The 22,936-nt window shown below is 39.0% G+C and overlaps 1 protein-coding gene across 1 annotated transcript in view; it reads left to right on the forward strand.

Moving 5' to 3' along the window:
• b4galt2 (UDP-Gal:betaGlcNAc beta 1,4- galactosyltransferase, polypeptide 2) overlaps nt 1–22,936 on the forward strand; it is a 212,861-nt gene that overhangs the window by 173,766 nt on the left and 16,159 nt on the right. The window contains exons 6-7 of the mRNA XM_005912500.3: nt 1,546–1,668; nt 22,096–22,200. Coding sequence (XP_005912562.1) covers nt 1,546–1,668; nt 22,096–22,200 — 228 coding nt within the window. The remainder of the gene's footprint in view (nt 1–1,545; nt 1,669–22,095; nt 22,201–22,936) is intronic.

The raw sequence follows: 22,936 nt of genomic DNA on the forward strand, positions 1-22,936 counted from the left end.
TGTTTATATGTACAAACAAACATACAAACACTGACTACTTTATTACCTACAACTTCCTAGGCTTAAATTCTTCGAGGCATGAATTCAGCAAGGGGTAATTGAGATGATTTGAACTTTACAGCCATGGCATGCTATGTTGCCAGAAGCAGACATCAGAAGATGGGTACACTGTGGTCATAAAGGGATGAAAATTGTCAGCAACAACACTCAGGTGGGCCGTGGCGATGCTTAGCTGATATATATAATACATTAACCTTTAGAAATCCAAAGTGTGCCAAGAAAATATCCACACACCATTACACCACCATTGAACCATTGATACAATTCAGATGGATCTATAGTTTTATGTGTTTTAGACCTGCCTCTGACTCCACCATCTGAATGTAGCAGCAGAAACTGAGCCTCAACAGACCACGCAACATTTGTACAATCCTCTGTTGTCCAATTTTCGTGAGACCCAGTCTTTTGCTGCTGTAGCACATCTGCTTCAAGTTTCTACATGCTGTGCATTCAGACTGAAGTCTTCTTTGTACCTTGAGTTAATCTGTTCAAAACAATCGGGCCATGCTCTTCTGAAATCAATAAGGCATTTTCACCCAGAGACCTGCTGCTCACTGGACGTTTTCTCTTTTTCAAACCATTGTCTGCTAACACTAGAGATTGTTGTGTGGGAAACTCCCAGTAGATCAGCAGTTTCTGAAATACCCGGAGCAGCCTGTTTGCCACCAACCAGCACGCCACGTTCTAAGTCACTTAAATGACCTTTCTTCCCCCCATTCTCAGAACTTCAGCAGGTTCTGTCTGTCTTGACCATCCATGCATTGAGTTGCTCCCATGTACATCTGCACAGGTGTACCTAATAAAGTGACCGGTGCCTCTAAAGCTATAACTAGCATTATAGCTAGAATCTCCATTAAAGAAGCTGCAGAGGTCTTTATTTGCAAGTATATTCTCACCCGTCTTTACATTCGGTCATTTCATGTTGCCTGAGTGGATTATATACGGATGCGGATTATCCACTTACTGTAAAAAGACTCCCATTAAATTATCCACTTAGAGACCATCTAAGACAAGACACGGTAAGAAAAGATCTCATAGCCTGAAACAAACTGAAAAGATTTTATTCAAATGTAAATTGCATGTCTCTTAAGCAGCGTTTGAAAACTCCTCTTAATGCATCACATTATCATGTATTCATGCCGCCCAGGACTCGCTGTCAGCCCACTGAAATTAACTGCACTGAGAACATGCACGTACACACAGCTGTTTAAGTCACAGAGATCTTGAGCTCGTATTGCACTTTTTTGTTTTTTCTCACAAACGATCTTCGTGCCATAAAGCGGCGCAGTGAACTTTGTCAAAATGCAGCCCTTTGAAGCTGAACGTAACATTTAGCCACCGCCAGTCTTTCTGACAGCTCTTGTTTGTTTATGTAATTTAATCGACGTAATATATGCATTTCAAATATGCATGTGCAGCCTCTAAAATGTAAAAGTATATTCTTGTCTCATCTGTGCCATCTCCTCCCTTCCTCTCGTCGTGCAGGCTGCCCTACGCAGGTTACTTTGGAGGTGTTTCGGGTCTCAGTAAAAAACAGTTTCTGAAGATCAACGGCTTCCCGAACGAGTACTGGGGCTGGGGAGGAGAAGACGACGACATTTACAACAGGTATGTGTGGACGGCTGAGCTCTGCCTGCGATTTTCTCACCGTTAAAATGTGTGGTTATCCTTGATAATGGAACTTTTCTGCAAAGGAAGGCAATTTATAAAACCCAAACTACATTAAATTATTTTTATTCATGAGTAGAGGACAGAGTCTACTGTCAGGTTTACACTCAAACTGCACCGCACATTCACGTCTTTTATGTGTTGAATATGTATTATTTATGCCACTCCTGGAGACGGTAGTGGCACAGTCAAGTATCGCGAATGCAAGTGACGTTGAAGCTCTTCATGGAAGAGGTGATTTATTATAATTATTCAGGAGAGGGAGTCTGATTAGCAAATAAATTAACCTTTTGAAGCACTTCAGTCAGCTTTTAATGACTAGCTGAAGTTCACTAATGACATTTCTGTGGATGTTGGCTGAAATCAAATCTGGGAGAAGAATATTCGTTTGACAGCTCGACAGAAAGATGACTTAAGACGGGACTATTAGCTGAATTTATCGTCTGCTCGGGAGGTTGTTTGCACTGAACTTTGTTTGATTACCCGGTGAAGTGATGATCAGACTATTAACAAATGACAGCTACAGCAATGAACCCTCATCTGTCTGTGGTTGGTAAAGAATCATAACAGCTAAACGCAATGCATAATGATATAACATAGAAATAATGAAGCTAACTAAACACAGGACTTCTATCTCTCCCTGACATCTTCTCTCGTAGCACAGATTAGCTCCATCAGTCACACAAACAAACCCAAAATGTCAGTTTCATGTTTCTTAACAGCTGAAATGAACATATGAGATGGCAGATTAACTCCAAAAGAATATATTGCAGTCCCATAAACAGATGCATTCGCATTCAGAGAGTATAATTATAAACACACAGGGTTGTATACTCACAGCAGGACGCTCCTCCACAGACACGATGCCACCTTCATCTCTATTGCATCTCCTCCTCTTCTTCTTCTTTTGTTTTTCCTCTCTGTCTTTCTCTGTGTCCCGCTGTCACGCTCACAATGCGAAGCTTATCTTTGTCCTCTTGGAGTAATAGCATTATAAGAAAACTGAAAATAGAGCAGTTGAGAATAGTGGTTTTTGAGGATGGACTGTGTCAGCCAACACAGTATTAGAAGATTACAGCTGTTTGTCAGCATCTGGCTGGATGTGATAAAAGAGATCAATGTGTGCTTCACTGAACGGTTGTGTGTATAGGTCTATAATTATGCACCAAAAGTTAAAGTACTGACTTTAACGGAAGATAGCTCAACTTTACAATTGGATGCTGCAGATTTTTCTGGAAATAATTTCTGCACTCCAGCTGAGCTATTTTGGCTGCTATGAAATGTGAAGTGAAGTGCTGTGCATATATCATTAAACTGCCAGTTAGGAAAAGAAAACTTTCAGACACTGAATTCTGCACTTCAAATTTAACTCAGTTCACACTTGCTCTTACACTAAAATACTTAAGTTGCCAGCTCCACAGCAACATTTTCCACCAAACCAGAATAAAAAATGCAAAATAATAATATTTGTTTTACTTAAGGCATGCCAAATACAAGGAATCCTCATATTAACTTGCTTACTTGTTAGTGAAATACAGTGTTTGTACACAAAGAATACTGGCTGATATATCAGTCTGAATTTATTACTGACAAAGAAATCTATATCAGAGCTGGCATCTGCACTTGCCCGAAGATACCAGTGTTGACTTGGCTCTACTTTACAGCCTGTAGCCTCTTTTAGGATATTACTTTAACTTCTTAGACCAAACATGTTGTGTACCATATGGATGCACTCATCCAGATAAAACTGTAGACAGCTGCTGCCAATTCGGCAGAGTCAGGTCTGTAATAAGTTCAGAAAGCTGAAGTAGATGTGGTGAATAATGTAGAACTTATAGCAGTTAAAGCCCCACTTATTTTTCTTGGGAGCTTATGGAGACCAAAGAGGGTGTTAAAGGAGTATTTCACCCAAAAATTCAATTTAGATTTTGTTTCTCTGACCCGTAATGCTATTTGCTATAATGTGAGTTGCTCCGTTTTGGAGATATTCACTCTATAAATGTCTGCATTGTCACAAATATAATGGCATTAAATGCCTATCAGCTCAAAAAGTCAAAGAAAAAGAGCAAAGACAATGCATGCAGACACAAAATGAGCAGCAGTGTCTTTCCATAAATCCTGACCAGATTGCTCTACATAATCTAAACTTGTGAGCAGTTTCTTATGACATGTATGAAAGGATGATGACAGTAAGTTGTTTCTGAGCAAGACAGAGAATTTTAAATTAAATCATAACAAGATGCGAGTGAATTGCAGACTTTCAGCTTTAATTCAAGGAGTTTTACAAAAAAGTGTAATCAACTGTGGAGGAATTGCAGACATTTTCACACACAGTCCCCTATTATAAAGAGAATTTAGCAGTTGACTGATAAACTGGTAGGTTTAGGTGGGTTTATTTCATGTTAAAGAGATGCAAGTGTCATTGTCAAAGTCCGCAGATTGTTTGCAGCAAGGCGATGGAGCATCTCAAGTGTCCATGGACTTTAGGCAGTCATCGACTACAAATGAGTTTCATCCAAGTATTAAAATAAATCCCGAAATTTAAAATTGTGTTAGTTTGTCCAATAACTTTTTAGCCTCTTGATATAATCCCCTCCTCATTTAACCGGCAGTATTAGCTATGTGTATACTTCTTTTTGTTGGGAGAATAGAGTGAAAAAACTATGAAACACACCAAGGTTTTCGTAGTTGAATTACTGGGTCATGATTTCTGGAACGAGGCATAGCTGCTGAGTTTTCCTAATGTATTTGTGGGGCACTTTGACCAGCAGAAGGCAAATGCCATCAGGTTCCATTATACTAAAGAGAAGACATCTCTACAGCCACTATCTACAAAACTTGGCAAGTCACACCAGGAGCAGTCTACAGTAGATCGATAAAGAGCACTACAGACCAGATGAAAAATATGGTAATTTGATTATGGGGTGAAATGTCTCTTTATAAGGGCACAAAATATCGACTGTATATTCATCAGATGACCAGAAACACAATCCCAAATTAGACTTTTTGTCTTTTTGCCAGTTCAGTGACAAAATGGAGTTTGTGCATCTTTACATCACACTGCAACATCAGAACAGCGAGTGAGTTGAATGAAGTAATACTGACTGGCTAAGTGTTTAATGTTTAATGCCTTTAGAAATAATATAAACTTGAGGCAAGGTTTTATCCTTTAGATAAGATAGTCCCACTGAGATTTGACTGAGAAGGCTCTATAAGTATTACTCTGGATGTATTTTACATTTTATCTGTGTTTCCACAGTGTGTTGTAGTTTACTTTTCAGCTGCGGAGGAAACTCCAACAGTGCTGTCCAATAAACATACAGTAGCTGGAGGGGTCGATTCATACAGTGTTGTGCTAAAAAAAATTATAGAAAAAGAGTTCTCACTGACCTTTTTCTGTATTTATTCTGTATTTTTATTCATTCCAAAATGCTGCTGTCAGGGACGACATGTTTTGTTTTGGTTTTTTTGCTGGAGTTTTAAATTTTTGTATTATATTTGGATTCACTGTGTTTATGTAGCAGATAGTTCCTGGTTGATTTCTTTATGATTATTTTCTCAGTTTGGTCTTTAGTCTTTTTTTGCTACCTTTTGCAATCTAGTTTCTGTTTGTTGTTTGAGTTTTAATTAGAATTATTAGACTCTAACCTTTACCTTATTGCTTCCTGTTTTATTTTGGTAGCTGTTATCTTCTGTGTCTTGTTTACTTCCCTTGTCTTGTGATCCTTGATTAGTGTCAGCTGTGTTTGGTTCCCCACATGTTTCTACTTTAAAGTTTACTTTTGTTCTTTGTTGTTATTCTGTCTAGTCAACTTGTACGTTTCCTGCTTGTTCCTGTTGTGTGTTCCCCGTATTCCTTACTCCTTGTTTAGTTTTTTGTTAAGACATTTAATCAGCCTTAATAAATAGCTCACTTGTTTTCTGCATCTGGTTCCTCACACCTTTACTCTGTAAATCATGAGAGGTACTGTAAAAAGCCTCAAACTCAATAATTATAAATTATAATAATACTTGATAATAAAATAATATTTGAAATTATACTCATATTTGGTATAATAGTATATAATAAATACTTGAAGAAACTTATGCAGAAAAAAGCAAATACAGCTGAGCCTGAAGGCTGGGTAGTGCTTCATTTGAAGGCTCACATCTCCTCCCACCATCCACCTTCACTTTTCAGGGCTGGCTTGTTTTAGAGCGTTTCACAGAGTAGGCTGAAGGCCCTGAAAAATCCCTGGAAACACATTTGGACAAGCTATTGAAAGACTATGGAGTGGGGATATTGCTGCGTGTGAACATAGCTGAGGCTTTTTTTAAACCAAGTAACAAGTTTCTTCTTCAGCTTTTATTATGGAAGATCTTGTTTTTTAGCAAGACCTTAGTTGTCCCTGTCAGTCCAGCTAGTTGATCCACACTAAAATATATCATATTAACAGATGGAAATGTAAGTTTCCTGCTGGCATTGGTGATCCCCTGACCTTTCCTCTGGTTCCACCATGAGGTTGACATTTGTGGATTCGTGTGAATTGGCTCAAACACTGTTCAATCGATTGTCTTGACATTTGATTCACACATTTGGAGTACCCACAAGATGAATTGTAATAACTTGGGTTACTTCCTTATTTCATTTTGTGAAATCATAAGATCAAAAGTTTCATTTGTATTGTACTTTACAAAGGTTTTGGCATTACCATAAAGTTTATGTATAAATATTAAGCACTGGCTGCCAAACATCAGCATGCAGGATGGTAATGATATCATTCAGCTCGAAACACAGCTGCATCTTAACCTCAGAAATGTGGCTCTGCTCTCACTTTCACAGCAGTTGCCATTTGCACAAACTTTAACAGCATCTTGCTGCTGCATTCAGAGTACAAAGCAAGGGCACAATGCAGGAGCATCTCCACTTTCACGCACTGGCAACAAGTGCTACAGATCATACATAAACCATAAAATAAAACCCCACCATTCATAGAAGAGTGCAGAAATGTCAGCAGTGATTATGGATAGTGTCTAGCTCAGTGTCAACTATTTGCATTTATTAAGTATGATCACATTGAATCTTCCTCAGGCTGAGATTTCGGAGGTTTATTAATGATGACAATGTGGCTTTATGAGCACTGAGCAGCACCCACCCTTTTGCACATGCACCACCCAAAGGTCAAGTGTGCGGTGGTGTGTTAGCCTGTCAGATGAATGCACGGCCTGGGCATGTCTTATCAGCTGTCGGGATAAAAGGAAAGTCAGGCATGGCTTGTTAAAAGAGGAGGCAAAGGTACAGCAAAGACATTTCTTTACCTTTACATTGTTTTTCAGTTTCAGAATAAAAGTGCACACAAAATGGAATAAGGTGGTAATTAGTAGTAGTAGTAGTAGTGAAAACACAGGCCTGCATGGTTCAGTTCTGAGACCTGAGCAAACAGTTTAAACCAGAAGCCTGTAGTACGAAGCAGGATTTCATCTTATCCAGGTAACTTCAGGGTTAACAGTACTATTGTTTATTTCATGGTATAACGCCATAGTAACTTGTGCTATGAACCAAAGCTGTTCTGGATTAGGTTAGCTTCCAGATTAGATCAACAGGTATGAAATCCCTGCCTACTGACCAATCGATTCTGGCAGATAGTACAGGGGCTCTGAAGTTTCAAAAATAAATATAGATATTGAAAAGGCAACTTTATTCCTTGTTTTTTCTTTTATGTTGGCAGCAAAAGATTTTACAACAGTTTGATTGTTCTATCAACATTAATATATTATCCTTAAACAGGATATCTACACTGCACCTGCTGACCTTTTAACAAATTTCCACATAGATTAAACATTTAATTCTGTTTTGTGTTTAATCTTTAGTTTCCAACTGTTAAAATTCATCAAGGTTGCAACTGAAGGAATAATAAATAAAGCTGGCGTTTAAACATTAATGTAATCAAATACTTGATTATAATCCATCAGATTCTCCGGTGTCTTAGTGATAGAGCTTTGATATTGATAAGTCTGTCATCTCACAAAGTCGGCATTTGTGCTTTCTTTTCTGGCTTTAAATACGCTAAACTTGATTAATATAGAAGATCTTTTCCAGTCTTATTGACTAAAGCACACACTTTTGATAGTATATTACTCTACAGTGGTTTTCTTCTCAAGCACACTCACGCCACTGATTTGATCTGCAGAAGCTGTGTTGCTTTCAATGTGTTTAATCTCTTCATATTTTCCCCATAGTGTAGTTCTATCTTTCTTTGTAAAATCAGCCGCTCTTCTGCTGATACATCCATCCATCCATTCTGTCCTGCTTAACTTTATCAGGGTCGCCGAGGGGGGGCTGCAGCCTATCCCAGCTGCCATAGGGTGAGAGGCAGGGACAGATTCCCAGCCTGACACAGGCCTGACACAGAGAGTCAGACAACCATTCCCGTTTACATTCACACAATCAGAATCATCTTTATTTTAACAATTTGTGCACACAAACAAGGGATTTCACTCTGGTTCATTTTGCTTTCTCAATACAAAAAAATAGAGTTTTTTAAACAGACAATTTTAAATAGGCATATATATACACAAGCAGAACATAAATACAGAGACGTTAAAACGAACTACAACTGGACATGAGCGATAGATATTTAATAGGCTGAACATGGTGTTGCCTGGCTGAACCTTAGATGTTCATGTTGAACACTCCTTCCTTACCTGTGTAAATGGTACGGTCCAGGTGCATGGGCTTGAGTAGCGGAGGAGAGAGGAGGTGGTATTTTATCTAGTTTTATTTTTACTAGTTCCTTTGTATTTGGTCAGATTCCCTAGTGAATTAATTTTGTCTTTCATTAAGACTTAAGATAAATAAATTCCACTTTTTTGGAACATATTTCTGCCTCAGTAGCTGCTTCTTTGACATCTTCTGCTTCTAGACAGTAACAACTGCCCCTTGTTTGGGGGGGGGGTCTCAGCATAACAACAAGTATCTGAAGCTGAAAGGCTTCTAAGAATGCGAGCTGTAGATGCAGCGGGGAAGGATGGATCTCCAGCTGAGTGAACTAAAAGGCTGGCCAGTTAAGTCTCTCAGGATTCAGTAAAACAACTGGAGGAGTAGGATAAAGGGATGAAGAGATAAAAGAACAGGAGTACACATCAGAGTGTGCAGTGTCCATGAAATCTGCCTCTGGTTCGTTAAAAGGAAACAAAGTTCATGGGTATGAAACGTGTGAGCAGTCGATGTGTCCACCAATCTCCATGTGCTCTTTCTTTGAAAACTGCTCTGGAAAGAGGAGCATCAGCTAAATGACTAAATCACCCCTTTATACTATCTGCTCTCTGCTCCAGCACCTTTGCCTCACTGTATTTTCTTCCTCCTCTCTAACCCTCCAGCTCTTCACATCTATTTTTTTCCTGTCTGCCTCTCTTCTTTCCCTCAAAGTAATTTTCCTCTCTTTATCCTGGTTTTGATGCCACGGGCTGTGGCCACTGCCTGAAACGGGTCCTGCTTGCTTAATGCCAGCCCGGGGGAACTAGCTGTCCCTGCTGCTCAGTGTGGCCTGAGCCTGTGGCAGAGAGGGCACATGCCACTTGCACAACTGTCAGCACCACTTCCTCCTTGGTGGCTATTGCTGAGAAAGAAGAAGAGAGAGGGAGTGTTTTCTTTCCTCACTATTCTCTCACCCTCTCTGAACATCCAGCATTAGCCTTAGGCAAAGACTGTTCCTATCCCAAGGGCTTGAGTGCAAGACCAGCCTTCACCACACGTGCAGACGCTCACTCTTTCCACGCACCCTCCTTCCCTTGCCCTTTCCCCTTCCTCTCTGTAAACCTCCCAGCGGTGGCTTTCATCAGAGCCTGAGCCAGCATCATATGCACATGCAGCACAAGGACTGTGCATGTTTCTGTGAAGTCTTGACAATGGTGTAAGAATCGGGATATTTTTGGCTCAACACTTTGAGCAGCCTTTGGTAAGTTCAGTCACACGTCTAGGTTAAGAAGCTGTTTTCACCCTTGGGTCAGGTCAGCAGCAAACATCAAGTCTTTTGTACCTTTTTTCAAGTTGCCCTGATTTATTCTTAGATCATTGTTTGACTTTTTTTCGTTAAACACACACGAGACGTACTGATACAAGTATATGTCAGTAAACTGATACCTAAAGATACAACAGATATTTGTACAAATACTTAGGATGTTGTTTTTTAGAGCCTGATTGACTTATCGGCCAATATATCAGTATGGGTTTATAAAGGAAGATAGGTAAAAATAGAGACGGGAGAAACACCCTTCAGCTCGTGCTTGTTGATGCTCCAAAGCCTGTCCACCAGAGGGCACTCTGCAATTTCCCTGTTAGCAATATGTGTTGAGTTGGGCAGAGTGTCAGTGAGTAAATAAATGACTAGACTAAATGTTATTTATCAGAATAATATCAGTATCAGTTTTAAAGTTGCTGTGTCGGCTGAGCTCTATTCTTTTGTATTTGGTAATATGAAATGGTCTTATTTTAAATGTGTGGTGGTAATAAAAAGACAATGTGACAGGAGAGTTTGGCGAGGGCCGGTACAATAATGAAGTGAGTAAGGGGATAGTTTCACTTGTTCATGAGGCAAATCTTGTCTTACTAATGACCAAGAGATTTAAGAACATTTCCCCACACTTCATTCAGCAGCTTAAGTGTACAGTAGCAAAAGAGACTATCAAGCACATGGATGGATGGATGGATCTTGTAAGAGCACGTCGACTTCACCTCAATCACCTTCACAATTTGTGAAAAAGATTTCTTTTCCCCCACCATTCGTGAAACAGCGACGCAACTCTACAAATGCTTTCAAGGACTGTCTGTCCAATAGTGCGTTATTATCCCCATTTTCTATATTATGTAATGCCTTCCCTCCTCTACTTCTCCAGCTTTTGATTTAGCTCCAGGTATGTGTTGTGAAAAATATGAAGAGTGCATTTTTGCTTAGCGAACAAAGAGTTTATCAACTTAGGGGTGACTGCAATAAAAGGAAAATGTCCAAGGTCCTTTAGGGAATTATGATAAATATCTTTTAATGCATGGCTGACAGCCATTTTTAAATTTTCCTCTGGTTTGGTAATTCAGTTATATATGCTCCGTGGACAAATTAAAGCATCCACAAGGCTTGGCAGGGAGAACAAAGAAGCCCCCTGGGAAAAGAGAGAGTAAGCAGGCACATTTTTCTTATCATACGATACTTTCAATGTGACAGTCGCAGGAACAGAAGTCAACGCGACATGGTAGAGAGCACCTGCTTGATTCTAGAGTTGAATCAATGTAGGGTGAAAGCAAGGTGACGAAAAGAAGCAGCAGCAAACAGAAAGAGCTACATGAGTGTGGGGGCACTGATGAGTATAAACCAGGTCAGCTGGCTGATGTACATCCAGCAGCAGCAGATATTGTAATCTGTCTGAACTAATGTCCTGTGTGATTTTCTGGTGTATTAACTGGAAAAAAATTGTTATGGAACAATGAAAAAAAACTTGCCCTATCTATGGTTGGTTTTTGCCATCAGACATGTCATTTAAAGGCTGTTGGAGCATGAGGATGGTGCTTCTTACAGCCTCAGCATTGTTCTGAAATCACATTGCAAAGACTTAGAGTCAGCAGATCTGTGCCTCTTTGGAGTCTCAATCCCCCAAACCACTGACAAAGTACAAATCCTAGGAGGTATTACTGATGCAAACCTGTATTTTTATCCAACCATCAGCAGCGAAACGGCTACCAAGTCTTCTCAGAAATATTTTAAATATCAAATATTTTTGCCAACAGGAAACTATATTGCCCTTTTTTTATTTATATATCTATATATATCTATCTGTCTCTCTGTCTATCTGTGTCTATCTGTCTTTTGACTGGATCATAATGCAGTCTGCAGCAAATTGATGGAAGTTCCGAATATTCCAAAGAGCTTCTAAGAGATGATATTAGTGTAATTCTAAAAACATCTCTCTTGGCTACCTGTTGATTACAAAACTGGTTTAAAAAGTTTGCTTCTGATCTTTAAAATACTTAAATATGTTGACCTGTGATATACTCACAGCATGCTTCCAGTTTACCAACACAGCAGAGTCATTTTACAGTGCCATTTTGCACACACTATGATCGCACTACAAGCCCCATCTCAGGTCTTTGTGCATCTAGTCAATTCCCCATTAGCTTCCACTACATTGGCTACTTGCCCATCTCCCCAAGATAAAGCTAACATCTTCCTACAACAGTCTGGTAATGATAACAAATTCGGGAGGACATAGTTTATCTAGTACACATCCTCACGTGCGTCTTTAAAAAAAGCACTTTTTGAGTTATCTCTACGAACCACGCTGTTATGAAACTACCATAACTAAAAAAATTTAAAAAAGCAGAAGGCCATTCGTCAGTTTTCCCTCTCGCAGCACACAGATGTGCTAGTTCTGAAAGAAAAATCTTCCTCTATTATCACCCACTCTCTGCTGCACATCGTCCAACCTGCACCACAGCCACCCACTCCTCCTCTTCCTCTCCCAGCTCATTTCTGCACGCAGAAGGGAACTGAGGCAGGACATCAGACTCAGCTCCCGTTTCTACTTCACTCCATTGCACTAGTACAATTAACTCCACTTGTGGGAATAAGAGAGGAGAGCTGGAGACATTTCTGATTAATCCAATCAAACAGGTCTATGGTACATGGGTCTGTGCATCTCCTCTGTCAAGAGTGCTGCAGAGCAATGAAACTTTTCAAGACAGATCTCTCTAGCGGACAGATATCTTTGTTAAGAAGGAAAAAGTGTTGGATAAGACATAAAATTAGAGCTTTTTGGGTGGTGGCTCTAGTAGTTAGGAAGACTTTGCTGGTTAATGGTTTCACAGCAGGAGTCCAACTGTAACTCAGCTTCTATGGAGCATTTTATTCCACTTATACTTGGTGTAATTGTGTGATTTTTTTTTTTTCTTCATCACGACTGATTCAGAATAAAAGCTGTTGAGGTGAATGCTTTCAGTGTGAACACTGAGGCTGAGATGAGTAAGATCATATAGTGACCCTGGATTGCTTGCTTGCTGCAAAGTTTCTAATCAATCCCTTCTGAGTATATTGAGGAGGAGTTGCCAGACGACTATGAAGGTCCAGTTTGAAGGATGGTTTTACCACTTCCTTGTGTGACAATGTTCATGGTCTCTTGCAAAATGACATAAAATCAGCGTAGAAATGTCATATTATTTTATTTTATAAGGTTTTAAAAATGTCCATCTTGGTCTGTTCTTTTTGAAATCTTTTTTTTTTGTTTTGTTTTGTTTTTTTTGCCTTTTTTCTGGGCTATGCATTCAAGCTAGCCTGGCCTGGCTCTAGCAGTCGGCACCAGTTTCCTGCTTCTGCTTCTGAGTGAGAAGAAGTTGAGCTGGGTCCATTGGCAGGGTCCATGGACTTGTACTGCGGTGCCTTCCAAGCCTAGGATCTGTAGCTTTAGCAGAAATTTATATTAACCTGACTGGGCCACTATTTTCTAGTTTAAACTTTCCAGTTTGTTTAAGCCTGCTCCCACTGCAGTCTCCGTTCTGTTTTAGTCTCACAAGTGTGTGACCTGATGTGGTTTTCTGCTGTTGCAACCCATCTGCCTCGAGGCTGCATCCCGAGATATTTTTCTGCTCTGTTATAAAAAGCCATTATTTAAGTTACTGTGTACTGCCTTTCTGTCATCTCCATCCATGCTGGCCATTTTCCTCTGACTTTCCTCTAATCAAAAAGGCGTTTCTGTCCCCTGAACTGCCGATCCCTGATGTTTTCTTTTTTCTGAATGAACCCTAGACTGCCAAAGTCCACAGTGGTTCAAAAACACCCATACCAGTTCATGTAGGCCTGACAATTAAACCCAGTTTTGGTTTTGATATGAACATTAGCAGACTTTTCTAATATTTTATCTATTGCTGTGCTGCCACATGATCAGCCGACTGGGTAATTTCATGAGTAACCATCTATTACTAAGAACAGTTGTTGTTAACTTGAAAGGAATCAAAAACTGAACCTAATTTGTGAGTTTATGAGAACTGTACCCTTCCAATCACATTAACTATGATTCCAATCATAACAGGACTTGATAAAGACTTGAAATAATAGTAAAATGGATTTTGTAATTTATGCCAATCAAATGTTCTATTTCTTTTTATATTCCTAATTAAGTTTTCAGTGACTGTCAGGTATTGAATAACTGACTCAGTTATGATGAATATGATGAATGTTAGTGGACTGTTATGGAAGAGAGTGCAAAACAGGGCAGGACCTTTTTTGTTAAGCTCAATATTTTGTAGTTTTATGAATAATTATGAAGTTATTCATCCATTAACTTATTTTCCAAACCTGTATCCATCTAGGGTCACAGGAGGGTTGGAACTGGTCCCAGATGATTTTGAGCCGTGGGGTACACTGTGGAACAGGTCCATTACAGGGCTAGCACAGAGAGATGGAAAAACATGCACACTCGTATTTATATCTGCATCAAATTTCCCGTCACCTTGCATACATCCTGTTTCCATGTGAGAGGAAAATGGAGGAAACTGTACAGGTGACGGTGCTAGCCAAAAAATCAGAAACTGTTTATATAATCTCATCATAGCACAATGAATCTTATAAAAGCACTGTGGCCTTCTTCTGTATTTTTTTTTTATCTTTTTAATCTGGCTGCTTTCGGTCTTTGCACTTGAGTCTCCAAAAAAAGTGCTGTAAGTTCCCCCCGAGTGGAGAATTCTTCAGCAGCCACCCACCTGCTGTGTTTCAGTGGAGGTGGCTGTTGAATGTGTTGTCTCTGGATTATATACATCACACAGAGCACGCTAAAGCTTTCCTCCCTGCAGCTCCGCTGTATCCTCACTGTCCTGTTCTTTCTTGCATAATAGTCACACTACGCTGTCACACTGTGTTACTGCCTCCTGCCTGTCAGAGCCGTGGAAAATATTCACTGTACTCATGTGTCACTTGAGTGTGTGTTGGTGTGTGCGCTCTAGATAATTTATTTTCCTTTGGTCAAGCAAGGATGCAACTGCAAAAATAAAGAAATGCTAGTTCATTAGTTAGCATGCAAATCATTAATCCACATATGCATTTATAAGCATGCAAGGTCACAGCGGCAGAGGAGGGGTTTTTTGACATTTTTAGCTCTGTGTTGCGTCACACTGTACCAACCCTGAACTTCATTTATCTAACAGTGTGTGCCGGCGTTAAGCTGATGAATGTGGGTATGTGTGGAGTTATAACAGCTGCTTTTGCTTTCTTTCTATGTGTGCCTTTTGCCTTCCTTTTCTGAACGAGTGTCTTTGACCAGCATTAATCATCATGCAAAGTTTCATATTGACAAAATGAGGAGCTAGAGAGCTGGCCCACCCTCAGGGAGTGTTTCATGATGAAAAGAAGATTTTGAAAGCAGGCAGGGAAGGTAACAAGCAGTGATACGATGATGTAGCAGAGGATTTCTGAGCAGCCCTGATGCTTTTTTACACAAGCACGCTCTGATCTTCTTATGTTTGAGAAGCCAGCAAACAAAGCTTAGCAGTGCTTCTGATCAGCTCAACACACACACACGCACGCACACGCACACACAGAAAAGTTTGGTGTAATTTATAGAGAAGTGTTAAACAATAGCAAATGTAGTTAAACATACACCCCCAGTATTCCAGTTAAATTCATAATACTCATAATATTCATAACGAGTGGTCCTCACCTGCATTCGTCTATTCAATCTGTTCATTTGGTGGCAGAAACAGGTGCCTGAAAACTGAAGTCTGCCTCCCATTCTACTTTTCTCAGTGCATGTTGGGAAAAGAGTGAATTTGTCATGGGGTTTGCTAGATGAGGACCTGATTGCAGGACAAGGTTGTAAGTCCATATGATGACTATAGAAAACAGCAATCCAACAGGAGGACAAGCTGACTCTAAATGGGCTGGAAACACACAGAGATGACAAACTAATAAAGGACAAAAACAAGCTGACACTATATATACACAGAAGAGAAATCAGGGCAGAGTGGAGTGAGCTGGGAGAAACGAGACAAAAACTAATCAAGATAATCAAGATAATGACAAGGGAGGAAGTAAAATTAAACATAAGGCACAAGAGACAAATGATTATCAAAATAAAACAGGAAATGAAAAACTGGAACACGGAACACAAGAGAACTTGGCACAGGAGGATAAAACAGAGGAAACTAATAACTGAAAACTGAAATTAGCCTAGCACAGAAATAAATCCCTGAACAATAAACAAATCAAGAACAAAAGAGAACAACAATAATCCGAAAGTCCAAAACTCAAACCCCAGAGCCCAGAACCTAGGATCATCACAGAACTCAATTAAATCAATCGAGTAATTTATCTACATTTTGAAGTAACTTGCTAGTAGCTCAGCTGGATTTATATTGGGTAGTGATTCAATTATTTAAATTACTTAACTGAACTTCTTTGGATAAAAGGAAATTTTGCTATAGTCTCACATGTATATTTTGATTTTGATCTTATTTTAACAAAGTAAGTGTGACTTAATACTAAGCTGTTAAAATGAAGGTTTCCCGTAACTATAACAGTACAAAACAGTCGTTCTTATTATCAAAGAATGTAAGCTTTGTCTTCTTCTTCTTCTTCTTCTTCTTTTTGTTTTAGCTTTTTTTAAAATTGTATTCATTTAAACAGCCATTTAGATAAAGGAGAGCGCAGATTTAAAAATGTCTGATTATGCCTTCACGCTTCGTAAAACTTTCACATGGGACCTTTTTATATTTAAGGATTGCTTAATTATGTAATTACAGTTGCTCCAAGACAATAATAACAGTAAAGGACTGAACTAAATTTAATAATACAATACATTACAAATTTACCAACTATAAGAAATAGCTCAATTACAAATATCCAGTATATTACAGAGACCTATATGATTGACATTTTACTCTGAACTGTAAAACTTTGTTATTTGTTATTTTCACTGTAGATGATGTGCAAAAGGGTGGAACTATTGCACTGTGGAATGACTTCCTGTGTCGTTCAGTGGTGCATTTGGGTAACCTCAGTCTCTCACTGAACATCATTTCCCTAATTTCCTTCGGGACTAATAAAGTATTCTGATTCTGATCATGCAGTGGGTGGGAAGTATTGTCCAGCATCGTCCTTATCTTGGACAAAATTTGCCTCTCCAGCAGGGGGCCTAATATGTACCCTTAGGCCCCATCCTTGATTCAGACACTGTCCTTTCCCTTTTCACATAAATGGCCTCCTTGACTGCCCTCTCAAACCAGCGTTCCTCCCTCTCCAGAATGTGTACATCCTCATCATTGAAAGAGTGGCCACTGGCCTGCAGTGATCGGACACCATCTTTCCCCATCTTACAATGCTGTGATTGCAGCCATTCTCCAACTCTGTGAATGCTACTCCATTGATCAGTAGTTCTTGATCAATGGTCATGACAATGCATCAAAAGAGGTAGACGATGACATCCTCATCTCCAAGGCAGGCCTGGTAAACTGAAGGGGATCCTGATGTGGCCTTAAAAAGAAGTTGTAGCTGGTCAAGGATGAGTCTTTCCAGGGTGTGTATGGCGTGGGAAGTCAGTGCTACAGGCCTGTAATCCATGCGTAGTATTCCAGTTTTTTTCACAAGTAATATATTAAAAAGTACAGTTTAAATATAATTAAGGTCACATTGATTCCACTTTACACCAGAGAGGCATATTGTCACTGCATTTATCTTAAATCCCTTTGAAACTTCTCAGAGGATTAATTTTAATGACAGGTCAAGACCCATGAGGTAAAACTGTTGAATATTCTATGAGACACTAAAGGCTAGAAAATAGTACAAAATAATTTTTGATTCACATTAAAGCATCAATCTGAATAATGCAGCATTTAATAATTTAGCCTTGAGAACTATTGAGCTTTCTTAGTAAATAGAGCTGTTATTTTGTCCTTTTTCTATAGCAGGCCTCTACCTGCAACAGTTTTTATGCTGTGTCATCTATATTTTCACTTACGGAAGTTCTGGGAGACTCTTCTGAAAGTACCATTACCAGTCTGAAAAACAGCCAGCTATGAAGCTGTCTGTATGGCAAAGGGTGAAACGAATTGTTGATTTACTCTAAAATTCATTCGTGACGTGAATCTCTGAATATAAAAATAAGTTGCTGAGATTTGTACTGATTCAGATGAAGGAGAAAGGATTCACCCCGGGCGGGCCTTAGCTACACTCTCTGCAGGGTAACAGCCAAAAAAAAAGATTATTTTAAAGATGCAGAACTATGCATAATATAAAACTAAGCTCAGAGAAGGACTGCTTTGCTCACTTTCAAACCCACACATTATTTGCACCATAATAACTCTCAAAATTATGCAAATGCATTCATGCTCACATGTGCACACACACTGACAAAGCAGTTATCTATGCGTGGCTGCTAAATCAGCAAAGTCCCCGAGATTTGAGAGAAAAATAAAGAAAAAGAGGCTAAAATCTCTTATTTAGTTTTTCAATGAATTTATTTATGGGGTTGTTTTGATGGAGTTTGGGTTTCTCTTACAGGCTGATGTGCTTTTGATGGCATGGTGCTGCATTCGGGGTTATTTACATTTTGCTAGTCTGTAGAGAAGATGAGAGGTGAGAAAGAAAAGGGAACGTGAAGAGAAGGAGATGAACACAGAGAAAGTACAGACAAGAGGGGGAGATGAGGAAGGGTGGGGAGGAGAAAAAAGGTGAAAATAAGCATACTGTGAAGAAGAAAATGCACAGAGGGGAGTAGCAAGGTGAAAAGAAAACAAGGAGCATGAGTAGGTAGGTGAAAGCCATTTTTACACATTCACTTCAGCCCTGTACTTTTATACACATTACCCAACGGAGGTGCAAATGAGAAAGCAAATGTACTGTGCAATCAGACTGGACATTAACGATCTTTACCCTCACTTCCAATATTGGTATAGCACTGGTAATAGTCCGGGGTATTCGCAGCTATTGAGTGGTCATCCTGTCTTCTGCCTCATACACACTCAAGCAGCACCCTCCTCTAAACCATACAAAGTATTTCGGGAAGAGAGAAGGCTGTTAGTGCTAACTGTATACTGTTGTTAGCTGCATTTGAGGAAGAGCAATTCCCTGACCTGATTCTTTACACATTTTCCAAAGTTAATGTGTGGAAATACCTTTAGAGATGGTCAGGGAGGGAAAGGAGTGGATATGAAAAGAGGCAGAGATTGAGTTAAACTGATAAATCAGTAAAACTGAGTTTAGCATCAGTGCAAAGAGTGCTGACTGCTGTGACTCTATCCAGTCCACAAAAAAATCACTTCCCTCTGTAATACCAATTTAACTGAAGACACACATTTGAGAAATGTAGCTTTTTAATTTGTATTTTTACTGAGGGCTACATGAGAAGAGGAGGCAGTTAGCTTAGCCCTAGCTTAACAGTTGGAAAAGCTATTGGAGCAGAAGAGTTCAAAAATATACACTTTCAAAAATTTGATGAAAAAACTTGAACAGTGCTACACAAATAAAGGTATATTTATATAGCAATGTCTAGTTGCGCTAAATGTTATCGCTACTAGGCTGCAGCTATGGGTATATAGCAGTTAGCTAGGTTTTAAATTTGGTCTTTTTATTGAATATTATTTATTTGTGTATATATATCATAATATCTATCAGTTTTGCCTTCACATAACCGCTAACCAAATTAGATAAACTTGTCCTACGTTTTGAAATAGTGGCAGTGTAGGATAAAGTAAATCAGGCTCATAGTTTGCAGTGAACACGTCCACTTACATGCAAATACTCTGATACTCTTCAAAACTGTGCTTAGAAGGAGAATGTTTGTTCTGTTTCTGGTTTGTGTTACAGTTTTCCTATCGCTTAACTAGTAGTTAGCGAGTACTGGCAGATAGGTCATTATCACTCATGTCATATACAAGGAACCATGGGAATCTGTTAGCAACCAAAGTAATAACTTGCTTGCCAGTTGGGAAATATTTATACTATAGAGCTTTTTAATTGGTTAATTGGTCTCTTTTTTGTTTAAACTTAAGCCTAATATCTAGCTCCATACACCAAATGAATACAATTTAGAAAGAAAAGGAATAGCTACATATTTTCTCAACATGAGGTTGAATGTTTTCACATTTTATTGAGTCACTAAAGTGAATAAATTGAATTTTCAAGTCATTTGTGTGGGGTTGAATAAATTCACCACTTCTTAACCAAAGATATTTTTATTATAAAATGTGTTTTTTCACCATGCCAATTAGATATGATTCTTTGACACAAAAGCACTTCACAAAGCACCGACTTTAACCTTCAGCAGACTGTGCAAACATTTGGAATCAGCTTTTAAAAACTCAGGTAAAGAGAACAAAACTGAAGGTGAGAGTAATGAGCAAATTCAAAAAGAGAAAGGTATGAATAAGATAAACGAGGATGTAACAAGGAGAGGAGAAGAAAAAAGGGAAAGCTCTGCATTGAAAGTCTAGAATACACGTGAAGTTGCTGCGGAGCAATATCAGGCATGGATGATTTTTAAGACGAAGAGACTGCACGAATCAGAGCGTTACAATAAATAAGAATCGCTCATTCAGTATCTGTTATGCCGTCTCGGGTATGAATATCAATGTCTCTGGAAGCCTATGGTTTTAAACTGGGCTTTATGTGGAGCAGAGATGTTGTTTGTGTTGTCTACATCCCATTTGCTGTTGCATTAGATATAAAATCTCTGTGCCGAGTTGGCTCTGTGTTGAATCCTAGTAATACAATGTTACCACTGTTTCTAAAAGTTCTGATCCCAAACTTTACAGGGAAACACACCGCTAATGCTCCCCTTATTCCCAGCTGATGTCCCCAGAGTTCGAGAGTGGAGATTGATTGGTTGGATCGTTTATGTTTGTGGTATACAAGTATCATTGCTGTGTTAGTTTCTAGCTTCCTTTGCTTTGCAATGTCCTGTCTAGGTGAGTTATGACCCTTTAAGGATGGGACTAAGAGTTTGATGTGAAGGGCAGAAGTCAAAATAGCCGATACACCACCACAAATTCTTTCCTGTTAGCAAGAATAGTCAGTTATTGTGAGATATGTATAGATTTAATGTGTCTTACAGCAATATTTTAGCACAAATATTGATTAGCTGTACAGTCCGTTAATAGAGTTGTCAGTTGCTGTAATGATTTTTTTGCCCTTCCTGGCCTTGAATGGACCCAGGGATACCTAATGAAGACCATAGCCGATTATAAACGAACACAACATTAAATTTCTGTTCTCATATTCTCCTTTCTTTTTTCTTGGTCTCTGCAAGGTTTATCCAATTCTCAGTAGACTCACAGAGTAGCATTGCATAACTATCACTTCCGAGGAACAAAATTAACCTTTTCACAGTTTTCTCTATAACATGTGCATCACAGAAGTGCACATATTGGGGTTCGAAAGTTAATTATTTGGTTGCAAAAGCTGGCAGGAAAATCTAAAAAGTGCGTTGTGCAGTAACTGACGCAGCTACACGACAGATCATGGGAAATAAGGGCCTTTCTCTCAGTGCTGCTGAGCGTTTGGTGTGACAGATGGATAGCCAAAATCCACGATTCTCCAAAGTTCGGCTAAAGCTGCAGTAATGAGAAGCTTCAGCTGTTTGACGACAAACACACATGAGACTAAGTCAGTGGGAACACCACGGGGGGATTTTGTACTAAAAAGGCAAAATTAAGCAGCCGCATTTATTGATTTGTTTTGAAGCAAAACATTTGCTCGCTCTCGCTTCTATTATATGAGGAATTCCTGCTTTTGTTGACTCTCTATTAATATAAACACAAGTTGAACATATCACATTTTATTATTGATTATTTTCATATACTTACTTACTACTTACTACTTATACTTACTTACTTACTTATTACTTACATACTTACTTACTTACTTACTTACTTATTACTTACTTACTTACTTACTTACACATTACTAAATGTGTGGATTTCCAGCTTTTCTGTTGTGTGTGACAAACATTTTTATTATTTTTGTTTACTATTCATCAGGTTCGGGCATTTAAAACATTATTTTAGGGATTAGATATTTGAAACAGGTATTTTAAAGGATTTTTTTCCCACTTTTTGTAGACTAAATAATTTCTTCTCACAGCAGAAGTGCTGTCATCTCAGGCTTCGGCTTTGGGAACTTGCAATTTCCATAAATTGATTCTCTTTGCTGTTGATTTAATAAAATAGCTGATAGATAACGTAAAAAGTTGCAGCCTCGTTATATTTCTTCATTAATGTGTTCTCCCTCTCCTTGTCTTCCAGCTCTGTTTGTTACAGTGTTTTCCTCGATAATCAGCATGTTTTCTCTCTCACCTGCTCTTTGGCTCAGTTTGTTTCCTTTTCTCTAATAGATTCTGTTCTATCTGCATGTGTTGCAGGATCACTCTGAATGGGATGAAGGTGTCTAGGCCAGACGTTCGCATCGGCCGCTACAGAATGATTAAGCACGAGAGAGACAAACACAACGAGCCCAACCCACAGAGGTACTGCATCATTGTCTGAAGTCGTTCTCCGGCTTTATATTCGGATCGATCGCGCCGCTATTGTTTCACAGCTACTCGGTTCAGACGTTTCTTTCTGAATTTTTCATTTCAGTTTGAAAGAATTATGATCGCGTGGCACTGCAGAAGTCATCAGTGGCGTGGCTTTATAATTAATGTTTCCTACAGTGCAATTTACTGCTCTGAAATGTGAGGCAGTTTTATGGGCAGCAGTGGGTCTCCTGTTCACTGCTGTCGTCCAGATTATCCACTGTCACTCTGTCCAGTTTTGCAAAACTTAAATGTTAAGGATACTTTAACCTTTAATCAGAGGTGTTTAAATGAGGACTTGACCTTTATTTTTAGCAGTTTCTTACACCGTGCACATTCACACTTGGGAGTTCCCTACAACTGACAAGTACTGCAGCTTGTCATAAGAAATGGTGGGCAAAAGGAAAATTGCTACCTTAGAAGTGTGAAAGTGTTTTAGAAAAGACTTAACTTTATATATTACTTCACTAGTGGCATCTTTACAGCCTGAGTGATGCAGTTTGGAGCAATTATTTTTAACTTGCTGAGGAAAGTCAGAGAATGGAAAATGTCTCAAATGAGGCTGATCATTTAGTGCCAACATTTAGACATAAAAAAAACATGTTTGAAATTTCTATACTCCAGTGATTTCATATCACTCTTAACCCTGAAAACTGTGATCCAGGGAAATGTGCACAGTAATTTCACT

The sequence above is a fragment of the Haplochromis burtoni genome, unplaced genomic scaffold (genome assembly GCF_018398535.1).
Source record: "Haplochromis burtoni strain Fernald_Lab_line unplaced genomic scaffold, NCSU_Asbu1 Contig_3, whole genome shotgun sequence".
NCBI lineage: Eukaryota > Metazoa > Chordata > Actinopteri > Cichliformes > Cichlidae > Haplochromis > Haplochromis burtoni.